This window comes from Gossypium hirsutum, chromosome D12 (genome assembly GCF_007990345.1).
Source record: "Gossypium hirsutum isolate 1008001.06 chromosome D12, Gossypium_hirsutum_v2.1, whole genome shotgun sequence".
Taxonomy (NCBI): domain Eukaryota; kingdom Viridiplantae; phylum Streptophyta; class Magnoliopsida; order Malvales; family Malvaceae; genus Gossypium; species Gossypium hirsutum.
In genome coordinates, this window is record NC_053448.1 from 25,836,810 (window position 1) to 25,862,566 (window position 25,757).

At 35.9% G+C, this 25,757-nt stretch overlaps 1 protein-coding gene across 1 annotated transcript; it reads right to left on the reverse strand.

Annotated features, from left to right (window-relative positions):
• Positions 1-426: 426 nt before the first annotated feature.
• LOC107947441 (probable xyloglucan endotransglucosylase/hydrolase protein 6) lies at positions 427-2,473 on the reverse strand. The gene is made up of 4 exons (XM_016882097.2): positions 2,269-2,473; positions 2,048-2,148; positions 1,772-1,968; positions 427-1,101 (listed from the first exon to the last, which is right to left on the reverse strand). Exons 1-4 carry the CDS (start codon positions 2,447-2,449, stop codon positions 711-713), a joined length of 870 nt encoding a protein of 289 aa, XP_016737586.1. The 5' UTR covers positions 2,450-2,473; the 3' UTR covers positions 427-710.
• Positions 2,474-25,757: the final 23,284 nt, after the last annotated feature.

The window sequence follows — 25,757 nt, forward strand, 5'->3', positions numbered from 1 at the left end:
AATTAAAAATTCAAAAAAATAATTTCTTCACTCTTTAAAATCCAAAAATCTTGAATTAAGACCAATCTGATTTAGATAAAATTGTGTTTACAACGGATCACATAGACATGGCGGTAGTCAGCCTTTTATCTTTAAATAATATGATGAGTTTGAGTTACAATAAAACTTATTTCATCAACTGTTAGGTTATATCTCCCCATAGATCATTGTGCCGAAACCAATGTATAAACAAACATTGGGGGGACCATTTCATAAATCATTTCAAACACGAATGAATTTCCAGCTTTCTGTCATTTCTTTCCAATAAATCTATTTTGCTGTTTTGCATCATTTTGAAGATATCATAAAAATAAACCAACCATCTTCTGTCTTGAAAGCCAGCTAGATTTTTGCCTTAGGCCGTCGAAATATTCAGAGTCGGAGATGGAGAAAATGTGGAGTTAATAAATTGTCGTTCGGGCTAAAGTTCTTACTGGCACAAAATAATATGCACTAAATAAATACGGACAAAAACATGTCTACAAACAGAAGTTGACTTTGCCCATTCAAGAATTCCGTGCACCTTTCACTTCACAAATATTTTATGCCACAATAATAACTACACAAATATTATTGTAAAAAAGGAGACGTATGTAAACGTACGGCATGAGACGTATGGTATATCAATATTCTGGACAGCTGAGTTGGATAGGGAAATTTGGGTAGGATTTTCAGATTCCGGCTAGGCACTCTCGTGGGGGAACCGGGTATCGCAACTTGTCGGTACAGTAATCGTAGATCATGTGGTTCAAACGAACCCACCTGTATCTTCTAGCTTCCTTGGCATTGAGGGCTTGGTAAGCAGTGCCTTCCCACCAGTTCCTAGGGTTTGAGGCACAGCTTGTTGGTCCTGGAACAGCACACCCTTCAATGTCAAAGTCCTTGTAATAAGCTAAGAAAGGAGCTTTGCTCCAATCAATTTTCTCCAGGCCTCCCCTTGTTGCCCAATCATCGGCTTCCCAAAGCGTTGAATACACTCCCATAGGCTGTAACTTTGGATATAGGATATTTATAGCTTCATTGTTCTTGTAAACTCGGATTGGCACTTCATCAACATAGAACCTGTAAAAATACCAGCCTAACTTTAAACAACCCAAACCCATTAATAAAATAATAATCATTGGTCAATGTAACTCATCAAATAACTGACCCCAACTAATACCTGTATACATGTAAAACTTCAAGTGTTAGGATCGTCCCGAATAAGCAACGAACAAGTAAAAATAGTAGAAGAAATTGAGAAGATGAACACACAAATTTAACGTGGAAAAACCCCTCAAAAGAGGATAAAAAACCACGGGCAAAGATAATTTTACTATAATGGCAAAAGAATGAAGAGTACAAAAGATGGAGATAAAAACTAAACCCCAAAAACCCGAAAAACAAAGAACCCTCAAACGTAAACACAAAATTCTCTGAATGTGTTATGAGTTCTAATCTAATGGGTGTCTCTTAATTCTAAGATTGTAAAGGAGCCTATTTATAGGCTAAATTAGTAAGTCAAATAAACTATACTAATAAATACTAAATCTTCTAGAAAGAAAATATATTTTTGTTTAACTTGACTTGCAAGCAATCTCTTAGAATTTGGGTCACATAATTCTAACATCAAGTATCGTAAAAAAAGTTGATATAACTTTTATTGATTTGATAGATTGTTTTTCTTCTCTCGCTTTCGTCCTGTCATTCCATTGCCAATTTACCACACAAGTGTAGGCTATTTAGAACTTACACAATATGGTGATGGTTCCACATAATTGTGTAAGTATGGAAATCTACAGCAGGATCAAACCAAAGGTTTACTCTTTGTTCCCTGTCACCCTTTCCATGAGTGTAGATATTGGTCTGGACAGTATAAGGCTGCCCGGTTCGATTTCCCAAGAACTCGAAATCTAGCTCATCTCTTATAGTATTTGTATCAGAATTCATCTGCAATCCGAGTTACGCATAAAACCAATTACAAAACTGGTTCAGTGTTTTAAAATAGAGAGAAGGTAATGAAGATTACATAAAAAGCGGTGACTGTTCCGGCAGAGTCACCGGAGATGAGCTTAATTTTCATGCTAATATGTCCGAACAAATACTTCCTTTTGGAAGCAAATCCACAGCCTGAAAAAGAAAGTTTGAACAAGAAAGATCAGGTAATCATGATTGACAAACTGAAGGTTTGTTAAAGAGAAAAGGGGTTTTAACTTCCAATAATAAAGTGACCCCACGAAAAGTGTAAACCTGAATTTTGGTCTAGAATAAGTTGGATGGCCCTCCCTCCATCGATTTGCTTAATATGGGAATCAGACCAAGTGATTCCAAAATCTTCAAGAAAGGTGGCCGGTCGTCCCAAGATTGATGATGAGAGGGAAATTGCAAGAATACATGAGAAAATGAAAAGAAAATCATCCTTTATGGCCATGGTGATCTGTAAATTATAAAAATAGCGATGAAATGAGTAAGTGCATGTTTATATATAGGTAGGAGATTAAAATGTGAGGGTCCATGCCTAGACTGCTGGCATTCAAATGCAAAGTGTCTTCATCACCGGTTTCCCTTTCGATGCAGCTAATGTCAAAGACGACATTTTGCCTACAAACCCAACTGCTTTTATTTTGGCTTTGAGAACCTTATCTTATGCTTAACTTACTCTTCTAGCTAGCTCTTCTTTTTTATTTATTTTAACATTAATATCATATAAAAAATTAAAACATTAAAATTTAAATTTCAAATTTATTAAATCTTAACTTTTAAAGATAATTATATGAAAGTTTAACATTTAAAATCTTTTGTTTTTTTTTAATCCTAAACCTAAATTTAACTTATTTTATTTGTTATAATTCATCATGATGAATAATTGTAGATGTTATATTTATCATGTGCCAACATCATTCATTGTAATGTTGGTAAGGTATAATGATTTATTTGGTCTCAACTTAATTTATAAGAAAAGATTATTTTAGTATTTTATTTAATTTTTGTCTTTTTTAATCCTTAAATTTCCGTTTTTACATGTATAGAAAAGTTAAAGTTTTTAATTTTACTGACATGGCATACACAAGGATGACACATAAAATTTTAATTAAATTTTCAAATTTTTTAAAAAATCAAAACAATTATAAAAATTATTTTTAAAAATAAAAATTATTAAAATTATTAAAATTTTATAACAAATATTTTTAAATATTTTTTTTTATTTTTAAAAAGTTAATTAAATGCTGACATATCATCTACATTTATCATATCAGCAAAACTTAACAGTTAATCTTTTTTTATCTATTTTGAGATGATTTGAAAACAAATACAAATTTAAAAGTTAAAAAAAGATGAATATTTAAATAGAAAATTAAAATTATTTATAATTGAAGGGTTAAAAAATTATTATACTTAATGGTAAGGCAATCGAATTCGATTGATTGATGTCTCACCAATAATCTTTTTGATGTCTCGTGATATTATAGTTAGGGTCAGATAAGGGTTGAACTTATTTTCCTCTTAATATCTCCTAACCAATAGAGGCCGTATTATGCTTAAAACTAGACAGTTTAAGGCTGAGAAAACTGAAAATCCGTAAGCCAAAAATCATTAACAGTTTTTATATGTTTTTAAAATTACTCTTAACTTCAAAATTTAAAATTTAAAATTTAAAATTATTAAATTGCTGCAAAACAATAACAGTTTTTATGCAAATTTGATTTCAAAGATTCGTTGGACCTTTCTTTTTCATTTGAATTATACGGTTCTTTCCTCTACGTAAGTTTATTTTGTTAGTTAGTAACGCATTGTAATTTATTTACTTCTCTTTCACTTTTCATTGGGTATGTTAATATTGTAAGTGTTGATTTATTTTGGGTGGGTGCATGGATAGTTACAATTTAAGCTGAGTCTGCCAATATCATAAGTAGGAAATTGTGGTCATCTGCTTTTGTACTTAATTTAAATTAGTTGAAAAGCCCTGCCACCACCAACACTTTCTACTTAATTTAAATATATATATATATATATATTTATGAGAAGTTAAATTAAATTTGATAACCGGTAGCACCTGTGACGCGGTTTTGTGTGACTGCTCCATTTAATAGAATTTACTATCAATCCTGTTATAACAATAATGTATAAAAGGTTTTGGTTGATTAAGGTGATGTTTATATCATTCGTGGTGTGAAAAGTCAAAAAACAGAAAGTTTGATAGTATTTTAAGATGGCTAACGATTTCTATTTTATTCTTTGTTAGATTAATATATATATAATCACGCATTATAAAGTGATAGATAACATTCAGATAATTAAAATTAAAATGCAAAACAACCACTCAATTATGTACTTGATTGTAATCGTAAACCAACCAAAAATCTGATTAAGGTAAATACACTTATCAGTTAATAATATAGCTACGGTGAGTAAAGATATCATTCCCACGAGGACTAAAAGTACTAATAATTACCGTCTTTCTATTATTTAATCGACAAATTGGAGTGATTGATTGAAACCAAAATTAACTAAAGAACACGACAAAAAACAAATTAAGAAAATAAATGATTAACAACCAAGAAGCGAGACAATACCCAAGAAATAACTAACCTAGACTTCATCTGTCATTATCAATCTATACTACTGTAACACCCAACCCATCTCCGTCGTCGGATTAGGGTTACGGAGCATTACCGTACAATCAGAAACATTTAAACATCATAAAATTCAATAATCTAAAAATATTATTAATCATTCATTCGCATACATTTTGTCCCTAAATCGAGCCCTCGAGGCCTTAGAAATAACTTAGAAGCAATTCGGGACTAATTTGAAACAAATTGGAAAGCTTAAGAAAAATATGAAAAAATTTCAAAACAAGGGTCATAAGACCGTGAGGCAAAGTCGTGTGACATAGCCCCAGGCCGTGTAAATTTCGAACCAGGGACACACGGTCGTGTCCCAGCCCATGTCCTAAACCATGTAACTCACTGAGTAGGGTCACACGGCCATGTCACACGCCCGTGTGCCAGACAGTGTGCTAGGCTATGTAACTTACTGACTTGAACCCTAAGAAATTCTCAGATGACACACGGCCATGTGACGTATGACAGTCGATGTGAACCTAAAATTGACCTTAAATCAAGTCATTTCACAAACAATTCACACCTAACCAATCTAACCATTTGAACATGCATCCAAGAGACTTAAACATCATTCAAAACCATAATAACGTGCCATTTTAAACACCCTAAGTCAACTAACCAATATGCCATTCAAAGGCACCACAATTATGACAACACATCAACTATCAAGACATTTCAATATTGCCTCATTTCATGCTTAGTAACCTAGTTTAAATATGTACCAAAACATACCACAACTTATCATTTTCAAACCATTCTAATCACACAAAAAAGAACCTTATTTAAAAGTATATTAAAATAACCAAGTGACATAATTTGGTAAAGTATCAAAGTGTAACAACTAACATATTTATCTATATATACATGCCCCTACCTTAGGAGATGCAAAAAATACCAACTTAGATGGATAGTGTGAGTTGGTTAAATGATCCTTCCAAAATGTCAGCAACGATTATTTACAAAACAATCCATAGGAACTGATAAGCTTACAAAGCTTAGTAAGGACATAATGTAACATTTAATCTAAATACAATTAAGTACAATTCCTACACTATATGATTCAGAGTATAAGCAAGGGCATGTAAGTGCATTCAGGGGTACCGAAGTACAATTATTGGCATGTATGTGCATTCAGGAGTACTGAAGTACAAATAGGGGCACATATGTGCATTCATTCAATAATTAACTATAAGCATTTAATTAAAGAACTATAATATAATAATACAAGTAAAAATTCATTTACGTATTGAAACACTATGAACTTACCAACTATTTAATGCCAATCAACACACAGGGACTAATTCACTATTTCCTGTTTTCCTCGATTAGAGTCTTTTTTATTCAAGTTTTGATCTATATAATAATTAAATACAATATATTAATCTCATACGTATTTCAAATTCCATTCAATGAATATGAATTTTAACTTTTCATTAATTACACATTTTCCATAAACTTTTACAGCTTTTACAATTTAGTCCTCTAACCCGTTATTCATCAAATTGACTATTTTCTAAGAACCAATTTATAGCCAAATATTCTAGGCTCTTTAACAGTCCCTATCATACACCAAATTCACTATCAAACCTTGAAATTTTGACATTTTAATAATTTAATCCTTAAATCAAAATCTAACGAAAATCACTTCATGAAAAAACTAAATACCACAATTAAAGCTTCAAACACATAGTTATCATAAAAAACATTCAAGATTCATCAATGGCAACTTCTAAAATTTTTAACGGATTCAAAAATAGAGGTACGAGCTAATTGAACCTTGTTGCAACGATCTCAAAAACATAAAAATCACAAGAAACAGGTTGGAAATTACTTACATGCAAGCCAAGGACATAGCCGAACTTCAAGCTGGATAAAAATGGTGTTTTAACAGCCTAATTTTTGGTGGTTCCCTTTTAGGAAGATGATAAGTTTTGTTATTTTATTTTTACTTAAGTTTTATTTAACAAATTACAACTTTGTTCTTTAAATTATCATGCACTTTAATAAATTCAAAGTCCAAAGTCATCCATCTACTTTTACTATGGTCCAATTACCATATAAGTCCTCCCTCATTTCATAATTAAACTATTTGATAATCTTAATGCTATAATTAATAACTTTTACAACTTTTATAATTTAGTGTTTTTTCTTTAATTAGTTATCTAAACGTTAAAATTTCTTGACCAAAATTTAATACGACACTTATGATTTCGTAAATATTCTATAAATAATATTTACAACCAATACGATAAAAATTTGTGGTCCCAAAACCACTGTTCCGTCACCACTGAAAAATAGACTGTTACAACTCTCCCCCTTAGAAAATTTTGTCCTCAAAATTATTACTTGATAATAGATTCGAATACTGTAATTTCATTGATTTCTCGATTTCCCAGGTAGTTTCTTCATTACCATGACAATGCCGTAAAACTTTTACTAACGACATACATTTATTTCAAAGTTCTTTGACTTTTCGAGCCAAAATTTCCACTAGTTCTTTAGAATACGTCAAATCAAGTTGTAATTCAATCTTACTATGATGAATCACGTGTGAAGGATCAGATCTGTACCGTCTTAACATTGAATTGTGGAAAACATTATGAATTTTCTCTAGTTTAGGAGGTAAAGCTAATCTGCAAGCTACAGAACCGGTTCTTTCAATAATCTCATATGGTCCGTTAAATCTCAGACTCAACTTTCCTTTATTTTCAAATTGTAGCACTTTGTTCCACAGAGAAACTTTTAAACATAACCTATCGCCAACAACAAATTCTATATCTTTTCTTTTCAAATCTTCGTACAACTTCTGACGATCAAATCAATCCCTACCATTTTGGATTCGCTCAGCTCAGACGAATACAATGGTGTTTTACATTTTCTTTCGTATAAAGCCTCAAACAGTGCCATTTTAATACTGGGTTGATAACTGTTATTATAAGCGTACTCAGCAAATGGTAGATATTTTTCCTAGCTACCCTCAAAATAAAAAATACAAAGTCGTAGTCTGTTTTCTAAAATCTGAAGTACTTGTTCCGATTACCCGTCCGTCTGAGGATGAAATGCTATAATAAAATTGAGTTTGGTACCCAAAGCCTTATGAAGTTTACTCTAATATCTCGATATAAATTGCGGATCACGATCAGAAATAATAGATGTCAAAACTCAGTGTAATCTCACCATCTCTGACACGTATAACTTCGCTAGCCTCCCAAGTGAGTAATTTGCTCTGACTGGAATAAAATGGGCCGACTTAGTAATTCTATCAACAATCACCCAGATCGAATCTTTCTTTTTTGGAGTTACCGGTAAACCAGATACGAAATCCATCGTGACTCACTCCCACTTCCACTCAAGAATCATAACAGGTTGTAATAATCCCGACGACACCTAATGTTCTGCTTTACCTGCTGACAAATAAAACATTTAGCTATGAACTCACGAATCTCACGTTTCATACCTGACCACCAATACATCTGTTTCAAATCACAATACATCTTTGTGCTAGCAGGATGAATGAAATATGTACTACTGTGAGCCTTTGACAGTATATCATGTTTCAAAATTAAATTATTTTGAAAACAACTTTTTTTGGGGTAATGCAATGTACCATCATCACCAATAATGTATTTTGTAGTCAAATTATCCCGAACCAAGTTTTGTTTCATTATCAACTTCAAATCGTCATTTTGTAACTCTCGAATTCGTTGTAGAAATAAGGGTTTAGTATTTAATTCCGCCAATACAAAACCATCGGCATTTAAAGCCAAATGAGTGTTCAATGCTCAAGGTGCAAACAATGATGACTTTCTACTGAGTGCATCCGCAACCACATTAGCCTTTCCCGGATGGTAATCAATAACCAAATCATAATCTTTTAGTAGCTCTAACAAATGTCGCTATCTCAGATTTAGTTCCTTCTGGGTCATGAAATATTTTAAGCTTTTATGACCAGTATACACATGACATTTCTCGCGGTATAAATAATGCCTCCATATCTTCAAAGCAAAGATAACCGAAGCCAGCTTAAGATTGTGAGTAGGATAATTTTTTTCAAACGGCTTTAACTATCGAGAAGCATAAGGTTCCGCTTTCCCTGATTGCGTTAACACGCAACCTAAACCATTGAGAGACGTATCACTGTAAACAACATATGCCGTTCCAGATCTAGGCTGAGTTAACACTAAAGCTTCTGTTAACATGTTGTTCAGCTGATCGAAACTCTATTGACTCTTATCAGACCAAACAAATTCAATGTTTTTCTATAATAACCTGGTCATAGGTGAAGCAATGATAGAGAATTTTTAACAAATCGCCGATAATATCCAGCTAATCCCAAGAAACTTCAAACATCAGAAAAATTGTTCAGAATTTTCCAATCAACAATCGCAAATACTTTATTCAGATCAACCCTGATTCTATCAATAGATATAACATGTCTTAGAAAATTAATTTCTCGTAGCCAAAATTTACAATTACTGAATTTTTCATATATTTGTTTTTCATGCAAGATTTGAATCCCAACTCTTAAATGTTCGGCATGATCTGACTCGTTCAGTGAATAAATCAGAATGTCATCAATGAATTCCACAACAAACCAATCTAAATATGGCTTAAACACTCGCTTGGGCATCACCAGAAATTCATAGTGACCATATCTAATTCTAAATGCAGTTTTCGATATATCATGCTCTTTAACTCGTAGCTGATAATATCAGAACTCAAGTCAATTTTTAAAAACACTGTAGCTCTTTTTAACTAATCGAATAAATCATCAATACGAAGTAATAATTATATATTCTTAATGCTGGCTCTATTCAACTGTTGATAATCTATACATAGTCTCATTAACCTATCTTTCTGCTTCACGAACAAAACTGTAGCACCCCAAGGTGACACAGTAGGTCGAATAAATCTATAATCTAACAACTCTTGCAACTGCACTTTTAATTCTTTCAATTCTGTAGGGGCCATCCTATACGACGTTATCAAAATTGGAGCTGTTCTAGGCACAAGTTCGATCACAAATTCTACTTCTCAATTTGGTGGCAACCCGGGCAATTCTTCAGGAAAAAAATCAGCATACTCTTTGACTATCGACACTTTCTCAAATTTTGATTCAGCCACTTTCAAATCAAGAACGTAGGTGAAATTATCTTTCACATCACTTGTTAATCAATTTTAGAGCTGGCAGTGCTGAAACTACATTTGTAATACAATTGACCCTATTTGCCCTAATACAAATAAATTCACTATTCGGATGCTTCAAACTAACTTGCATCCTTCAACAACTCACTATAGCATCATGTTCAGATAACCAATCCATTCCTAGAATGATATCAAAATCATCAAAAGGTAACAACATCAAACTAACAGGAAAATCGTAATCCCTAACTTTTAATGGACACGATTTACATATAAGATTAACTAAAACACACTGACCCAGTGGATTAGTAACTTTGACAGTATATTCAGTGAACTCAACAAGTAATTTTTTTTGTCTACAAATACAATGCATATATACGAGTGAGTTGATCTAGGATCAATCAATGCATATAAATTAATATCAAAGAGAGAAAAAGTACCCGCAATAATGTCTGGGGCAGTAGCTTCCTCACGAGCTCTGATTCTATAGGCTCTAGCTGGTGTTCTCGTTCTAGGTAATTCATTCATCTCGCTATTCTTCCCTCGGCTAGGAGTAGTGTTTCTAGCGTTTCCAAATTGTCTACCTCTCTGTGAGGTTGCTTCAGTCTTGTTTGATTGATTGCCAAAATCATTCTGCCTTTTCGGACATTAACGAAGGAAATGGTCAGTAGATCCACAACGGAAACAAGCTCCTAGCTTTGATCGACACTCACAACAATTGCTTTTCTTACACTTCTAACACTAGCCGCTAGAGAATTAACAGACTAGAAATTGCTTTGCCTCAGTTTCTCTCTACTAGTGAACTCCGAAAGGGCAGCCAATCGACTTGTGTCATTTCAAAATTTTTTGATAGAGACGTTCGAGCAGGCTCGAACGACCCCCTTTTGTTAATATCTCAAAATTTCAAATCTGACTGTCATTTACTTTTGCAATTTTCTTCAATTTTCTAAGTCTGTTCCAAAATTTCCATAAATTCTCGTAAGTTTGGTGCTACCATAGTCATATGGATATCATCATTCAACCTGTCCTCAAATCTAATACACATTTCCTCTTCATTTGATACTATATTACAGGCATACTTGCTTAACTGTACAAATTCTCGTTCATACTCAACTACAGTCCAATTCCCTTATTTTAACTCAAGAAATTCTTTTTTTTTTCTTGTCAATAAACATCCGACTAACTTATTCATGAATTCAGTCTAAAAGAAATTCCAATTAATATGATCATTTGATGTCATCGTGATCAAAGTGTCCCACCATAAATATGCTTCATATTTTAGTAACGAAACAACACATCTCAAACAATCTTTAGGAGTGCACATCAATTCCGTAAAAACTCTCTTTGTATTCATTAACTAGTACTCGGTGTAAGAGCCTATTTTTGCTCGGGCTCGCAAACCAAAAATAAACCCAATTTTATAAATAAAAATAAAACCAAATTTAAAATGTCCACAGTCCATTACAGCAAGCCTAATAGGGCCCAAATCAGTCCAAATCACTACCCAAACATTAAGTAAACCCAAACCTGTTACAAACCCAAACCCACTAGCCTAAAAAAAACTTTTGGCCTACTAAGCCCAAAATTCAAAACAGGAGCAAGGAACGCTAGCAACTTTCGGTTCCCAGCACCGCAGCAGAAGCACCTCTTCACGCTCCCTCCGCACGTGACGAGACTCTGTACGCGCGCGCCCTCGTCTCCGTACACGCCATGTCCCTCGCCGTACGCAAGGCCTGCAAACAGAATGAAAACAACGCAACAAAGTGAAACCAATAGGGGTTTTCTATTTTATTTTTGTTTTTGATTCGATTTTTCGGGTTCTTTTTCAAATACAGATATAAGAACTGAAAAAACGCCTGTAAAAATTTACACACACATTCAATATACTCATTGCGAATACAAAAAAATAAAAAAAGGTGATTCCCTAGTTTCTTTTCTCCTTTTTTGGCTATTCAGTTTTCTTTTTTTTTTCTACGTTCAATCGTCAAATTTTTAGGTGAGAAAGTGATAAAGAAAAAGACGGAAAACGTACCTGGTGATAGGATTTCGGCCTTCTCCGTCGTCATCGGAGAGCAGGTCGGAATTGGAGACTATTCGCATGCCTTTGGTACGTAGAACGGCGCAGAGCCTTCCTTAGTTTAGGTTTTATTTTACTAAAAATGATAGGCTTGTTTAGGGTTATTTTAGTTTAAAGCGCAGGAATTAAAACGTCGCCCTTCAGAGCCAATACAATGGGATTGAAACGGCGTCGTTTCGAAGACCCGATCCGAACGGTGACCGGATCCGAGAAGGATCCGCGCACTATGGATCGTTTGGTTTTTTATTCAACAAGTCCCTCTTCGTTTTGATTAGTTTTAATTTGGTCACTTTTGTTTTTTTTTTTAAAAATTTATACTGCGTATTTAACTTTGTTTGCATGGCGATCCAAGGTTAAGTGATGCCGTTTTACATTTGATTGCTATTATTCTATTGTTTGCTTGAAATTGCTGATCGAGTCTTTTAAGGTTGAAAAAGATTTCATTTTAGTACGAATTTAGTTTTTTAATTCAATAATATTTTTAAACGCAAATTAATCATACTTTCATATATTATAAAACTTAATACTATATTTAATTTCAATAGTGTTTAAATTTATTATAGTTTTAAATGTAATAAATTATTATTTTAACTTGTATTTTATGTTTTAAATTAATTATGCACTAATATTTGGAGTTTATTGTATTTTTATTTAATTTTGTGTTTTTTTATTATTATTCTAATTTTATTTAAGCTTTGATTTAAAATTCATTAATTATTGTTTTCAATTATAAAAAATCTTTTCATATTAAATTTTGATTTCAAAAGTTTTTTAAATAAATCAACTTTTATATTCATTGTTTTTAATATTATTTTAATATTTAGCTTAATATTATTTTCGAATTTGCTTTTAATATATTTTTAGAAATAATACATAAAGTCCTTCAAATTATTATTTTTAATATGTTTTAAATTCATTAAATATTATTTTAAAATATTATTTTATTTTATTATATTTTTATTTTTTAATTTGATATGTTATTATAAATTTCATCATTTATCAATACACGTCTTAGTAGATTAGATATAATTTATATATTTTTCTGTTGTATAACGTGAGTAAAATTATTATTGTTACTTTATTTGAATTATCATTTATCATTTTAGATTACATATTTCTTTTTAAAATTTTGTACCTTTATCATTCTATTTCATATTAAAAAGGCCTAGCATTTATAATCCTCGAGAGACTTGAGCCCTAATGTATTGTGTTCTAATTTTCCTCGTTGAAACTAAATAATCAAAAGTTTTCTTTAATCAAAATACATTAAACTCACTCTCGGGAATTCGATAAGTCGTGTCCTAATGTATTGGATGTGACGTGTCATTTTCTCGAAATGAGGAGTTTTTAAAAAAAAGGTCAATATTCAATGCTCGGAACTTTGAGATATCGTGCCCTAACATATTGGGTTTCGATTTTTCATCGGACTTAAAGCAATTGAATATCCTTTTTAAACCTCACCACGCAAGTTTTGAAAATCAAAAGACAAACTTATTCTCGAGGACTAAAAATGCCCGTGCCTTAATTTATTGGGAGTGTCATTTTATTACTCTAAGATAAGGAGGTCTTTGGTATTCGCATCGATTTATTCATGCATCTTTTATAAAATTAACGCTAATAAGAAAGGGAAGGATCGTATTTTAAAAGCTTTTCAAAGTTTCAACACTAAGACATAAAATGATCAATTCGGTACCAATTTTGGGCGTTATGAGGGTGCTAACCCTTCCTCGTGTGTAACCGACTCTCGAACCTGTTTTCTCAAAATTCGCAGACCTAAAATTATTTTCTAGGTGATCCGATCACACCTTAATAAAAAAGGATTGGTGGCCACACCCATTTTATTTTCAAAGTCGATCCCCGTTTTTTTTTCAAATTTAAAAATGGTTTCGACAGCTTAGCTACTCCGCTGGGGACACAATTTAGAGAGTCAAGCCGTAAAATTGATTGTCTTTTATCTTATTCTCAAAAATTAAAAATTTGATCTGAAAAATTACTATCCTTTTTGCATTTGTTTAGGATTACTGTAAATTAAGTTTTAATATCTTTGCATCATATTGCATAAAGGCTATTCTGGTCTTACTCCTTTAAGTGAGAGTGAGGAGCTATTCTTTTGTGAGGTTTTCACTTTTGTGCAGGATAGTGGATTGCTTCCGGGATACACCCATACCTATGGCTTTGTGAGATTTTCATCTCCGTGCAGCCATAGGGAAATGTATTCCCTTGAATTAAACTCGGTCCGTATGAGCCTATAATGGGTGAGGATCAAGGAATCTGCTGGTTCGGGTACCTCGACTTTAGAACCAAGTTGCATGGAGAAAAACCTAGGAGCCCATCCATGATCGTACTATGGAAACCCTAGCGATTGCCCCGATAGGTGTTTGATTTTTTTTACTTACTTAAAGTTGCGCTTTTTTTGTTGCACTAACTTATGTTTTTTTTATGTTTGCATGTCATTTCATATACAAAAGAGTGTCGATTCAGGTTCGATTACTAAATTGGAAAGCTTGGCATGGAGAATAGATTTCTTGATAAAGAAAAGGACATTGCTGCTATCCGTGTGTGGTCAGAGAAAACACAATCAGAGAAAGGAGATAGTCTAGCCGGGGGTATACGTCGGAGTTATGGGACCATTAGAATGACGAAACTAAGCAATTGTTTAACTCAAGTTATGGAGATTTGCCGTATCTACTTGACATTAAGGTAGACGTACATTTGTTTCGGGCCATCACTCAGTTTTGGAACCCCGCGTATGATTGCTTTACCTTTGGAGGGGTTGATTTGGTGCCCATTATGGAAGAATATACAGCTTTTCTACGTTGTCCAAAGATCCAATTTGATAAAATCTACTCTAGAGTCGTTAATGTTCCAACCTTTATAAAGAAGTTGATGAACATCACTGGAATGAGTGAGCATTGGTTCACGGTACGGATCAAGCAGAAAGGGGAAAGAAAATGTATCCCTTGGAAAAGCCTGCAGGAGTTGATTTTGGGGCACCCTGATGCGAGGAAAAGGGTCGATGCCTTTGCTCTGAGCATTTATGGGCTAGTAACTTTCCCTAAGACACTAGGGCACGTAGATGAGGCAACCTCAGATCTCTTTGACCAACTTGGTAAGAGGGTTACACCTGTTCCGGCAATTTTGGCAGAAACCTTCAGGTCATTAAATGCATGTCAAAGGGCAGGGGAAGGCAGATTCATTGGGTGTGTGCAGCTTCTACTTGCATGGTTCCATAGTCATTTTTGGAAAATTGATAAGGTTTCGTATCGAGTTTTTTCTGAAAATTATTCGCCGTTAAAGGAGATAGCAGCTACACCAAGGAGAGATGACATCTCGGAAGAGAAATGGTTGGTCCTTCAAAATCTTGGTGAGGAGGACATTGAGTGGAGAGCCTAATGGTTGCTTCCGGATGACATCTTGTACCGATGTGGTAACTTTGATTGGGTCCCGTTACTTGGAATCTGGGGATCGGTTGGTTATGCTCCATTGATGGTGCTAAGACAGTACAGGTCAAGGCAGTTTATACCTGCAACCCAAGGCTTAGCTGAGTTCGAACTCTCATTTAAAGACAATGGATATAAAAAGAAGATTCGAGAGATAACCAGTGCATGGGACCAGGCTCGACGGATGAAGAGATTAGTCGTAGGCCCAACGACGACTCCTGAATATAATGAATGGTGGGTTAGAAGAATCAATGATAACATCCAAAGACCAAGTCAAGGAGATAGTCAGTCAATAGAAGAACATTTGCGGGTTGTTCGCTCCGAATTGGAAATTATGAAGCACGATTTTGATAAGAGGAATGCGGAGCTTGAAAAGAAGATCTAGCAGTTAGAATAAGAAAAAAGGCACTGGGGATTAGATGTGGATGCTCAAAAGTTAGAGACTGAGAAATTAAGAAAAGGAAAGAACAAGACTGAGGAAGACTTGGACAGTTTGAAGACAGACTACAAGAAGCTGAGGTTATCAATAAGAACTGCTGGGCTAGGGAAAACTCTAGAACAATGGCGTCAAGAGATTCGGGAAGAAAGGATCAAGACTGATGGATGGTAAAAGAAATTCGGAGAGGTTCAAACGCGAAATGGAGCTTTAGAAAGGAGTTTGTTAGAAAGCCAAAAGGAAAAGTGCGAACTAAAAGATAGAGTGGTTGAGTTGGAAAGATCTCTTCATCAGTATCGAAGTCAAAATTCTGCGATGGAATTAAAGGCGAGCTTGGGAAAAATCAAAGAAATGAAAGGAAGAATAGAAGAGTTGGAATCGACATTGCAAAGTTGTGAGATCCGGACTAAGTACTTGGAAACCAACGAAATTCGTCAGAATGAGCAACTTTACCATCTTCAGAATCAAGTTGAAAATAGAGATCATATCATGGGAGAAGTCGTGGTTCAGATCCGGGAGGTAGCTGATCACCTGCAGGCTTTGGTGGTACAAGCCGATGCACTGAGCGTAAAGTATGAGCTGGAATCAACTCGAGGACAAGAATTAGCTTCATCACTTAGGAAAATTAAAGTTCTGAGCATTAGGGCAAGAACATATATGTAACCTGTTTTATGTAAAGAATTTTGTTTTCTAGTAAAAGTTTTCTAAATGAAATTGAATCAGAATCGACGCCTCTTTACATTCATGCATTGCATTACATTGCATCATATGCATTCAGGTCCACTGAAAGAACCTAATTGATTAATCATTACAGTTAATCTGGAAACCAACAAAAACTCGTCAACCAAACACCGCTACGGTACCTGTGCAAAATAAAAAATTATGGATCAATGATTGGAAAAGTTGGAGCGACTTCAAAAGGACATGATGACTGAGCTGACGCAATTATTAAAAGGATTAAATAAGGGGAAAGGCCTTATGATCAATGATGAAGAAGAAGACAAGACTGGACCCATCTATCCTCCAGGCTTTACACCTCCGCATGCGCAGGTTCAGACTGAGGTGCAGTCGCGTAGATCTTCTGTTTTAATAAGGCCTCAGCGGTTTCAAGCCGATACTCCAATACCGATGAACTCCCAAGCTGGATCAGGTTCTAACCCTGGTGAAAACCCAGTTAATCTTGCTGTCCCGGACTTTGATAAAGTAGCTGAGAAGGATAAATAAAAGGAAGAATTGCCAAAACAGTTTGAGGAGAAATGGAAATGGATTGAAGAGAAGTTTAAGGCAATAGAAAACATTGAAAGTTATTGTGGAATAGATGCAAAAGATCTGAGTCTGGTTCCAGATTTGGTACTTTCTTACAAGTTTAAGATGCCGGAATTTGAGAAATATAGTGAGATCAGTTGTCCTGAAGCCCATATTACAATGTTCTGTAGGAGGATGACTGGGTACATTAACAATGATCAACTATTAATACATTGTTTCCAGGATAGCCTCATTGGGGCGGCGTCTAAGTGGTATAACCAGTTGAGCCGGGCCAAAATCAGCACTTAGAGGGATTTGGCGCAGGCTTTTATGAGACAGTACAGTCATGTATCTGAAATAATGCCTGACAGAATTACTTTGCAGAACTTGGAAAAGAAATCAAACGAAAGTTTTAGACAGTATGCACAGAGGTGGAGAGAGATTGCAGTTCAAGTTCAGCCACCACTCTTGGAAAAAGAAATGACGATCCTTTTCATCAACACATTGAAGGCGCCGTTTATCACGCACATGTTAGGAAGTGTCTCGAAGAGTTTCGCGGATATAATCATGAATGGCGAAATGATTGAACATGCTATTAAAAGTGGAAAAATAGATGGTGGGGAGAATAATCGAAGGTCAGCTTCAAAGAAAAGAGAAGGTGAAGTAAACAATGTGAACGCATACAATAAATCAATTACAGTGAATCAACCAGAGAAGATGGTTGCTAATCAACAAGGCTCATTGAAACAAGAATCGAGAATGAGGCAAAATACTGAGAAGCCCCAGTTCACTCCCATTCTAATGACATATAAAGAGTTGTATCAGAAGTTATTTAATGCACATGTTGTTGCTCCTCGTTACTTGAATCCTCTACAACCCCGTACCTAAAATGGTATGACATGAATGCACAATGTGACTACCATGCGGGGATTTCAGGACACTCAATAAAAAATTATACCGCATTCAAGAAGGTTGTAGAAGGACTTATAAAATTGGATGTTGTCAAATTTGATGACTCACCTAGCACAGAAGGTCTATTGCCCAATCATGATGATAGGGCAGTGAATATGTTGAGCAAAGGTACGGGAGAAGAAGTCATGATCGACATTGCCTAAGTAAAAACTCCATTGAAGGGTATGAGATGGGAAATTATTGTGAATTCCACCATAAAATAGGGCACGAAATCTAAGAATGTGAAGGATTCAGGGCTTTGGTTCAAAGCATGATGGATAACAAGGAGATGAGGTTCTATGAAGATGCGGAAGAAAGGAGGAGCATATGTGCGACAGAGTCAGGAACAGGGACCCTGAAAATAAATCATCCTGTAGTCATTATCTCATGCCCTAAGAGTAATGAGGCCAGGGCTCAGGTAACACCAAAAATTGTAATCACAAAATCGTCAAGTTTCACATATAAGGATGAGAAAATGGTTCTGTGGAAATACGGGTGCAATGTGACAATCCCAGGAAAAAAAGTTGAGGGTAATATGGTAGAAGAATACCAAGAAAGGGGTTCTTACACACGTAATGGGAAGCGTTATGACACTCGAGCAGAATTGCCAAGAGAAAAGACTCCGACGGTGGAACAGAGGAAAGGGAAGGCGGTGGAATCTGAGCCATTGGTTTATGAACCAATAAAAAAAGAAGAAGCAAAGGAGTTTTTGAAGATTTTGAAACACAGTGAATACAATATTGTGGAGCAACTGCACAAACAATCGGACCGCATTTCTGTATTAGCTTTGCTCCTAAGTTCAGTAGTACATCGAAGTGCGCTGATAAAAGTACTAAATGAAACATATGTGGCCGAGGACATTTCAGTCAATAAATTGGATCGCTTGGTCAACAATATAAGTGCTGACAATTTTATCTTCTTCAATGATGATGAAATACCGTCTGGAGGTAAGGGTTCTACTAAAGCTTTACACATTACTACCCGATGTCAGGGGGACACATTACCGGGGGTTTTGATCTATAATGGATCCGCATTGAACGTATTGCCTTTGTCTACTCTTAATCGATTACCTGTGGACAGTTCACATATTAAACCCTGCCAGAATATAGTAAGGGCATTTGATGGAACAGAAAGAAGGGTCATAGGAAAAATTGAAATACCATTAAGAATTGGCCCAATTACTTATGAGGTGGACTTTTTAGTAATGGATATTAAGCCTTCCTACAATTGTTTATTGGGGAGACCATGGATACACTCGACAGAGGCAGTCCCTTCATCGTTACATCAGAAAGTGAAGCTAATATCAGAGGGTCAATTGGTAACAATAAGTGCGGAGGAGGATATTATTGTGATGGTAACGGGTGATGCACCTTATGTAGAGACCAATGATGAGGCAGTGGAATGTTCTTTCCGGTCCTTGGAATTTGTGAACGCAACATTTATCGCTAAAGGAAACATGATCCCAGTACCAAAGATATCCAAGACTACAAAGATGGGTCTGCAGTTGATGGCAGGAAGAGGAGCTTCGCTAGGAAAAGGGTTGGGAAAGTACCCTCAAGGAAGGGTTGAAGCACCCATGCTGAAGGGAAAGTTTGATCGTTTTGGCTTAGGTTACAAGCCAGATATGAAACAAACGAGAAAAGAAGTGGAGAAAAGGCAAGAGAGAAGAAACGCACGGTTAAGCAGAGAGGAAGTCAAGTGGGAGCCTTTGACCTTCCCTCACATATCTAAATCTTTTGTGTCGGGTGGGTTTATTTACCCTGAGCGAGGGGTGTCCAGAAGGGAAGGCATTGAAGAGATGTTGGAAAAAGTTCATATCAACACTATAGAGATAGCTGAAAGAAGGTCTTTGCTGGAGATTTGCCCTTACGAACCTGGGAGTGAGCTAAACAATTAGACGGTGGAAGCAATACCTGTAGTCTTTAGAGCTTATTCAGAGTAACGTTCAAAACATTATTGTTGTTTTTAGCCTAATAATGATAAGAAATCCTTTGTGAAGTAGGCTTAAGTTGAATATCTTTATCCTAATAAAATACATCTTTGCATTCATTTCGAGCAATTATTCTTTTATTCTTTCCAAGCGAGTAAATATTTTCCATTTGATTAATTGTCTTCCAAATATTTTTTTCATTTATAACTTGATCGTGCAAATAATTATTCATAAATTTATACTTTTTATATTCTTTGGTGTATCCCCATAGGTCCTCAGATATCAATGACATGAGTGATGTTGTTTCAAACACGGAGTCTCTTTTTGAGCAAGACATGTGTTTGGAAGGATCTCATGACTTTGAAAATGACGAAGACTGTGGTGTATCTCCAGATTTGTTGAGAATGGTGGAGCAAGAGGATAAACAAATCCTACCTCACAAGGAATCATTAGAAATTGTGAGCCTAGAGGAAGGAAAAGAGGTGAAAATCGGAACTGATATCACCGCAAAGACAAAATATGACCTCATTGAGTTACTCCGAGAGTTCAAAGATGTTTTCACATGGTCCTACCAGGATATGACAGGGCTAAATACTAGCATTGTGGTACATCGTTTACCCATAAAAGAAGATTGTAAACCAGTTCAGCAAAAGCTTAGAAGAATGAGACCTGATGTTGTGTTGAAAATAAAAGAGGAGGTCAAAAAGAAGTTCGATGATGGATTCTTACAAGAGGTCAAGTATTCAGAATGGGTAGCAAACATCACCCCTGTTCCCAAAAAAGATGGAAAGGTACGAATGTGCGTGATTTATAGGGACTTGAATAAGGCTAGTCCAAAAGACAATTTTCCGCTGTCGTACATTGACACATTGGTAGATAACACGGCTGGCTACTCATTATTTTCTTTCATGGATGGCTTTTCTGGATACAATCAAATAAGGAAGCATCCTAAGGACATGAGGAAAACCACATTCATTACCCTATGGGGAACATTTTGTTACAAAGTAATGCCCTTTGGATTGAAGAATGCAGGAGCAATGTATCAAAGGGCAATGGTCACCCTGTTTCATGACATGATGCAAAAAGAAATGGAGATCTATGTTGATGATATGATTGCAAAATCTAGAACTGAAGAAGATCATCTCTGAGTTTTGAGGAAATTGTTCTTAAGATTGAGAAAATTTTAGCTCAAGCTCAACCCAGCAAAATGCATATTTGGAGCCAGATCAGGAAAGTTGTTGGGCTTCATAGTCAGTAAGAATGGGATTGAGATTGACCCAGATAAAGTTAAAGCAATACGAGATCTGCCTCCTCCAAGCACTCAGAAAGAGGTCCGAGGTTTCCTAGGAAGGTTGAACTACATTGCCCGGTTCATTTCATAATTGATTGAGAAATGCGATCCAGTGTTTCACCTTCTGAAGAAACATAATCTGGGAGAATGAGATGAGGAATGTCAGAAAGCTTTTGACAAGATAAAACAATACTTGGCTAATGCTCCAATACTATCTCTGTCTAGTTCAGATAGGCCATTGATATTGTATCTAACGGTGTTTGACAATTCCATGGGATACGTGTTGGGCTAACATGACGAAACAGGAAAGAAAGAAAGAGCAATATACTATCTCAGCAAGAAATTCATTGAATGTGAAATGAGGTAATCGTCCATTGAAAAGTTGTGTTGTGCTTTAATTTGGACAACCCGAAGACTAAGGCAATACATGTTGTATCATACGACTTGGCTGATTTCAAAGTTGGATGCTTTAAAGTACATGATGGAATCAACTGCTTTAAATGGGAGAATGGCTAGATGGCAAATTCTGCTCTCTGAATTTGACATAGTATATGTAAGTCAGAAGGCTATAAAAGGAAGTGCAATAGCTGATTTTCTAGCCAGTAGACCCTTGGAAGACTATGAGCCTTTGAACTTTGATTTCCCAAATGAGGACTTATTGTATGTGGCAAACACTGAAGAAAACCCTCGAATAGACCACATTTGGAAGTCAAATTTTGATGGAGCTTCAAATGCTATGAAATTCGATTGCACAAATAACATGGCAGAATATGAAGCATGTATTATCAGTATTCGTGCGACCATTGAACATAAAATCAAAGTGCTAAAAGTGTATGGAGATTCCGCATTGGTGATATACCAACTCAAAGGAGAATGAGAAACCAGAGACCCTAAGTTGATCAGTTATAAAGAACTGGTTCTTGAATTGACTGACGAGTTTGATGACATCACTTTCTGTTATCTCCCACGAGAGGAAAACCAGATGGCTGACGCACTGGCTACTCTAGCCTCGATGATTAAGGTGAACAAGTTAGAAATCATGAAGCCTATTTAGATGAGCATATACGAAGTTCCGGCTCATTTCTACAGTATTGAAGAAGAGGGAAAAGATGATCACCCTTGGTATCAGAGTATACTACAGTATGTAAAGAATCGAAAATACCATGATCAAGCGACAGAAAACGGCAAGAGAACACTGAGAAGAATAGCCATTGAGTATGTCTTAGATGGGGAAGTGTTGTACAAAAGAGGGAAAGATCAAGTGCTGTTAAGATGTGTAGATGCCATGGAGGTTAGGAAGATCCTGGAGGAAGTCCATAAGGGCATTTACGGAACCTAGGCAAATGGTTTTACAATGGCTAGACAGATCATGAGACTTGGATACTATTGGTCTACTATGGAAGGGGACTGCATTAGCTATGCCAAGAAGTGTCATAAATGTCAGATTTATGGAGATAAGATACATGTACCTCCCTCACCTCTACACGCTATGACTGCTCCGTGGCCGTTTTCCATGTGGGGCATGGATGTTATTAGGCCAATATCCCCGAAGGCTTCAAATGGGCATCGTTTCATCTTTGTGGTCATTGATTACTTTACCAAAGGGTGGAAGCTGCTTCATTCTCAAATGTCACGAAATCGGCGGTCAGTAAATTCTTGAAAAAGGAGATCATTTGTCGATAAAGAATGCCTAAAAGGATCATATCTGACAATACGTTGAGTCTGAATAATAGCACGATAGCAGAAGTCTGTAGCCAGTTCAAGATTAGTCACCATAACTCGTCGCCATAGCGTCCAAAAATGAATGGTGCAGTGGAGGCGGCCAATAAGAATATTAAGAGAATTGTAGGAAAAATGATTGAAACCTACAAGGATTGGCATGAGAAGCTATCATTTACTCTCTTAGCTTACCAAACATCTGTTAGGACCTCTACTGGGGCAACCCCCTTTTCTCTAGTTTATGGGATGGAAGCAGTTTTACCCATTGAAGTGGAGATTCCTTCTCTTCGGGTATTAGTTGAATTAAAATTGGATGAAGCAGAATGGGTTCAGTCTTGATACGACCAGTTGAACTTAATAGAAGGGAAAAGGTTAAAAGACATCCAACATGGTCATATGTATCAAAAACGGATGATGCGAGCCTATAACAAAAAGGTTCGCCTCAGAGAATTCCACGAAGGGGATCTGGCGTTGAAGAAAATTCTTCCTGTACAAAAAGACTTTAGAGGAAAATGGATGCCAAATTGGGAGGGTCCTTATGTCGTAAAGAAGGCCTTTTCTAGTGGAGCTTTGATTCTAAGTGAGATGGATGGAAAAAATTGCCAACTCCTGTAAACTCAGATTCAGTCAAGAAATAATTCGCTTGAAGGAAAGGGACCAAAGCGAAAACCCGCAAAGGGCGCTTTGATTCCAAAAAAAAGAAAAAGAAAAAGGGGGACCAAAGGGAAAACCCACAAGGGCACTTTGAGTCAAAAATGGAGAGGCCAAGGTGAAAACCCGCAAAGGGTGCCTTGAGACCAAAGGAGATTTGAGTTGAAAACCCGAAAAGGGCGGCTCAAATATTGATCAGAATGGGCATGAAATGATCAGAGCAACTCGAATCCTGATCAGATTGGGGCATGTGGCAATCTTGTTATACCTAAATCAACAGGGAAGGGTATGCGACATCTTTGAGCATTGGCAGAGTATTCTAGATCTCCTAAACACATGTCAAACTCAGAAAGGTCTTTAGAAAATTGTACAGAGAAGTTCAAGCTGCAATATCTGGGGCACCCAATTCTTATACTACTTATTGAATTTGTTGTTCTTGGAATACTTCATTCTTTTCCAAAATGCACATTCCCAATCAATTCCTTTGTTATCCTTCTTTACTATTTTGGATAATTTATTCATTTTGAGCTATGCGCAGAACCAACTTTATTCTTATCCATTGTTATGACCCTTTTTGCAAGCATGTTGCATTAGAATAATGATTAATGGACTAATAAAACTTTCACAAAGGAAGTTTTGCATATTATTCTAAAAGTTTCTAAATAATATAGGAACCTGAAACACGACTATTGTTTAGAACGCACCAAGTTTAAAGGTTGGAAATTTGAGAGGGAAGAGTCTAAATTTGGATTTTCTCTTTGGATTTTGTTGTCAAATGCATTGATTGAACAAAATGGCAAGATGCCATGTTGGTGACAAAGCTTAAATAAACGAGAAAGCAATGATCACCAGGCAATAGGAAGAGGTTTCCTCAGAGAAGAAAACCTTCATTTGCGCATGAGCCTTTGGTATGGCACCTTAGGAATGGTGTAAGGAACCATAGAGATTTAGATCATATATCCTCGAATTGTGATAGGAAAGGATTGAGGAAAAGCCACATATTTCTACCCTTGGATTACAGTGGGAGAATGATGGTACAAATTATTGCATCCCAGTTGGGTCAAACTTGGAGGTTTACAGTGGGGGGACGATCTGGTCAAGTGTTTCTTTGGAGACGCCAGCCGAGCAAGAAGGCATTGTAGCACATCAGTGTTAAAGCCATAATAAACTTTGAGTAATGACAACCTAAGTGGGATCATTGTAATGACAACCTATGTGGGATCATTCTCGGAAGAATAAAAGTCTACATTAATGCAAACACCATTCACACATGTCTAGTTAGGAGCATTTGACTCATTTTGATCATGCCATCCTAATCATTAGGCATAATTAGGTTCATTATATAGGTCATGTTCCCCATAGAACAGATCAGTGAATATAGTAGATCTTGCCTTCCTGCAGTAGCGGAACAGATTGAAGACGACGAATCTCATTTTCCCTAGGAGTAGGGAAACAGATTTCGGCCACTAGTTCTAGCTCCCTAAAAGTGGTAGAACAGACTGAAGCTAGTAATCCTATCTCCCTGAGATTACAGTGGAGCAGATTAAAATAAAGGATCTTATCTCTCTGAAGTTACAGTAGAGCAGATCATATCAGGCCTTATCTCCCTGAGATTACAGTGGAGCAGATTGAAGCTAGTAATCCTATCTCCCTGAGATTATAGTGGAGCAGATTAAATAAAGGATCTTATCTCTCTGAAGTTACAGTAGAGCAGATCGTATCAAATCTTATCTCCCTGAGATTACAGTGGAGCAGATCGAAGCTAGTAATCCTATCTCCCTGAGATTACAGTGGAGCGGATTAAAATAAAGGATCTTATCTCTCTGAAGTTACAGTAGAGTAGATCGCATCAGGTCTTATCTCCCTGAGATTACAGTGGAATAGATCGAAGAATTACAGATCTTATTTCCCAGGCAATGTAGTGGAACAGATTGAAGCTACGACAGCGAATCATGCTTCCTCAACATCACAGTTATACAGATTAAAGTTACAAGCTACGAATCCTATCTCCCCGATGTTGTGGTGGAATGGATCAGGACACCAATTCCTATACCTCTAAAGATGTAGCAGGATGGAATGAGGATACCCGAAGAAGAAGCGCACCAAGGTCCAAGCACGACTGGACAAAACTGGTCCTCTTTAGTCTTTGCTCTATTCTCGTTACATGACAATGAGCAAAGAGGGGCAGCTGTAAGAGCCTATTTTTGCCCGGGCCCGCAAACCAAAAATAAA